General features: G+C 47.6%; 1 protein-coding gene across 1 annotated transcript in view; it reads right to left on the bottom strand.

Moving 5' to 3' along the window:
• Nucleotides 1-2,500, bottom strand: part of LOC113588428 (receptor-type tyrosine-protein phosphatase mu-like) — a 165,326-nt gene that overhangs the window by 32,141 nt on the left and 130,685 nt on the right. The window contains exons 21-22 of the mRNA XM_035528524.1: nt 1,693-1,780; nt 1,144-1,220 (exon numbers count right to left, since the gene is read on the bottom strand). Of these exons, the coding sequence (XP_035384417.1) occupies nt 1,144-1,220; nt 1,693-1,780 (165 nt within the window). The remainder of the gene's footprint in view (nt 1-1,143; nt 1,221-1,692; nt 1,781-2,500) is intronic.

Genomic DNA, 2,500 nt, shown 5'->3' with positions numbered 1-2,500 from the left:
AGAGAGAGAGAGAGAGAGAGAGAGAGAATTTGGGTGCAAGTGTGACAAAGAGAAGTCATAAATAACTGAGGCTCCTGCGTTTACAAAGTGGCCCCCCCGCACTGCATTACGCATTCAAGACTGCTGAGGTCAGTTATGGCACCCTAATAAACACAGCTAGCAAATGGCCGCATTAAGGCGGGAAAAGTCCACTAGCTTGTTTTTCACTGTCCAGCCCACGTCCTGTCAGTCCAACCTGCGAGACAATCCCGAGGTTTACAACCATAAAAGGCAGGGTGCTTCCAAGTACGCAAGGCAGCGCACTGGTCTGCACCAAGAACACAGCATGGCATCCGTAGCAGCCTTGCGCTGCCCTGCTGTTATCCATCGCCAAACTTTGGGGTGTTTAGGTCCCTTTTCCTGTCGCCGCGGCTACGGTTCTTGCGAAGGGCACGCGGAGCTGAGCAGGAATCTGGGAGCCGCTGGCCGGACTCCTCCACGTTAAATTCCACTTCTGAACGTCAGCCCGCGTGGGTCGCCGTGCCGCTCTGCTCCATCCACGCTGCCGCTGCCCCTCACGATGACGTCTCGGGCTCTGGCCCAGGATGGTGCGGGTGTGCGTGGTATGCGTGTCGTAATGGGTGCATGTGAGTGTCGAGTGTCGTGTGCCTGTGTATCACTGTAAGTGTGCAGTTAACGGAACAGTAGCTCTTTAAATGTGCCTCTAATGGTATCTCTGCCTGTGGTGCCTACAAGTTGAGTGTGTACTCTTCTAAGATTGTGTGTGTGTGCGTGTGTGTCTGTTGTCTGTGTGTGTGTCTGTTTGTATGTGTGTGTGTGTATCTGTTTGTATGTGTATATGTGATATCCTCCTCTGCACTATTTCTGTATGTGTGTGTAAGTGGATGTGTGTGTGCGCGTGTGCATGGGTGTGTTTGCGAATGTGTGTATTCAATGATATCCACCTCTGCACTATTTCTGTATGTGTGTATAAGTGTGTGTGTGTGTGTCTGTGTTTGCGTTGTGTGTGTGTGTGTGTGTGTGTGTGTTCATGCACTAGCATCTTATTCTGCCCTATTTCTCTTCCATTTGAGAGTGAGTATTGTGTGTGTGTGTGTGTGTGTGTGTGTGTGTGGCGAGGTGCGGGCTGCTGTCTGTACTCACGTCAACGTAATTTGCATTGATGTAATCGGAGCTCTGCTCGCCCTCCAGACTCTGCAGACGCACGCGGGAATGATCATCTGGAGACACACACATAAAGCCAGCGAGAAGCTACATTAGCACCAGCCAGACCACACGACTGTCAGCAAACTCCAGAGACTGTAGCTAAGAGTGTTTTGGCCCTCTAACCCAGCTTTTTAATTAACTACCGTTAACTTCACAAACACACGCACGATAGCTTATTATTGTTTATTCTGTACTCCACTCCATATGTACGCTATGACGTTTCCATAGTGCTATATAAAATACATACATAAAATATATATACATTTTTTCTTTGTTTTAATTATCTAGACTGCAGTGTACTGTAGTAAGAGATGTAGAGATATTCAAAACTGTATTGAAGTACACAGAGTTTTCAGAGAAACCGGACGTTACAGACAGAGGTCCTTCCTCAGCCGTACTTAAACTAGTCTCTACGTGCACATATATGTAGGTGTGGTGTGGGGGGGGGGGGAATGATGCTGTGGCACGGTGCTCTGTAATACACACATGCGATGATGTTTCCATAGCGATTCTTCATCCGGTTCTCATCTTTCTTAGCGGAGTCCCATGGTGCAGACTGTCCTTCGAAAAAGCTCTGTAAACGTGGGTGAGATAGATAGATAGATAGATAGATAGATAGATAGATAGATAGATAGATAGATAGATAGATAGATAGATAGATAGATAGATAGATAGATAGATAGATAGATAGATAGATAGATAGATAGATAGATAGATAGGCAGAGGGAGGGAGAGAGAGAGAGAGGGCGGGAGAGAGAGAGAGAGGGCGAGGGAGACAGACAGAGGGATAAAAAGAATGAGTCAGAGAAGACCGATGAGGGGAGTCTCATGTCAGCTCCTTAAAAACTCACAAGAACTGAATCTCCTCCTAATCTCTGCAAGAAAAGGGAAGCTCAAAGGAAAGAGGGTGAGAGTGAAGGATCTTTATCTGAGTCCCAGTGTGCCGCATCAAAATCCAAACCCATTAGAACAACCGGCTGGCACATGCCACGTCCAAACCCTTCCCCAAGTGATCCTCCCAGCATAGCTACCAGCCTGAGAGTGCCTGTGTGTTACACTCAAATGGCTCCCCTGTTGAAGTCCTGATCGCTGCCTGTCTTCCCTGAATAGTTCCAGTCTGAGGATAAGTGTGTGTGTGTGTGTGTGTGTGTATGCGTGTTGGGGGGGGGTGGGGTGGACACTCATGAAAAATGGGGCACCCACACGCTGTCAGATTACCTTTCTGATCTTCACTACTGTGCCACAATTAAGTCAAATTATGGTAATTTATTTCCACAGTTCATACAGCATGGGG

The sequence above is a fragment of the Electrophorus electricus genome, chromosome 7 (genome assembly GCF_013358815.1).
Source record: "Electrophorus electricus isolate fEleEle1 chromosome 7, fEleEle1.pri, whole genome shotgun sequence".
Taxonomy (NCBI): domain Eukaryota; kingdom Metazoa; phylum Chordata; class Actinopteri; order Gymnotiformes; family Gymnotidae; genus Electrophorus; species Electrophorus electricus.
The sequence above is the reverse complement of the archived record's forward strand: the minus strand, read 5'-3'. Positions and strand labels throughout refer to the sequence as shown.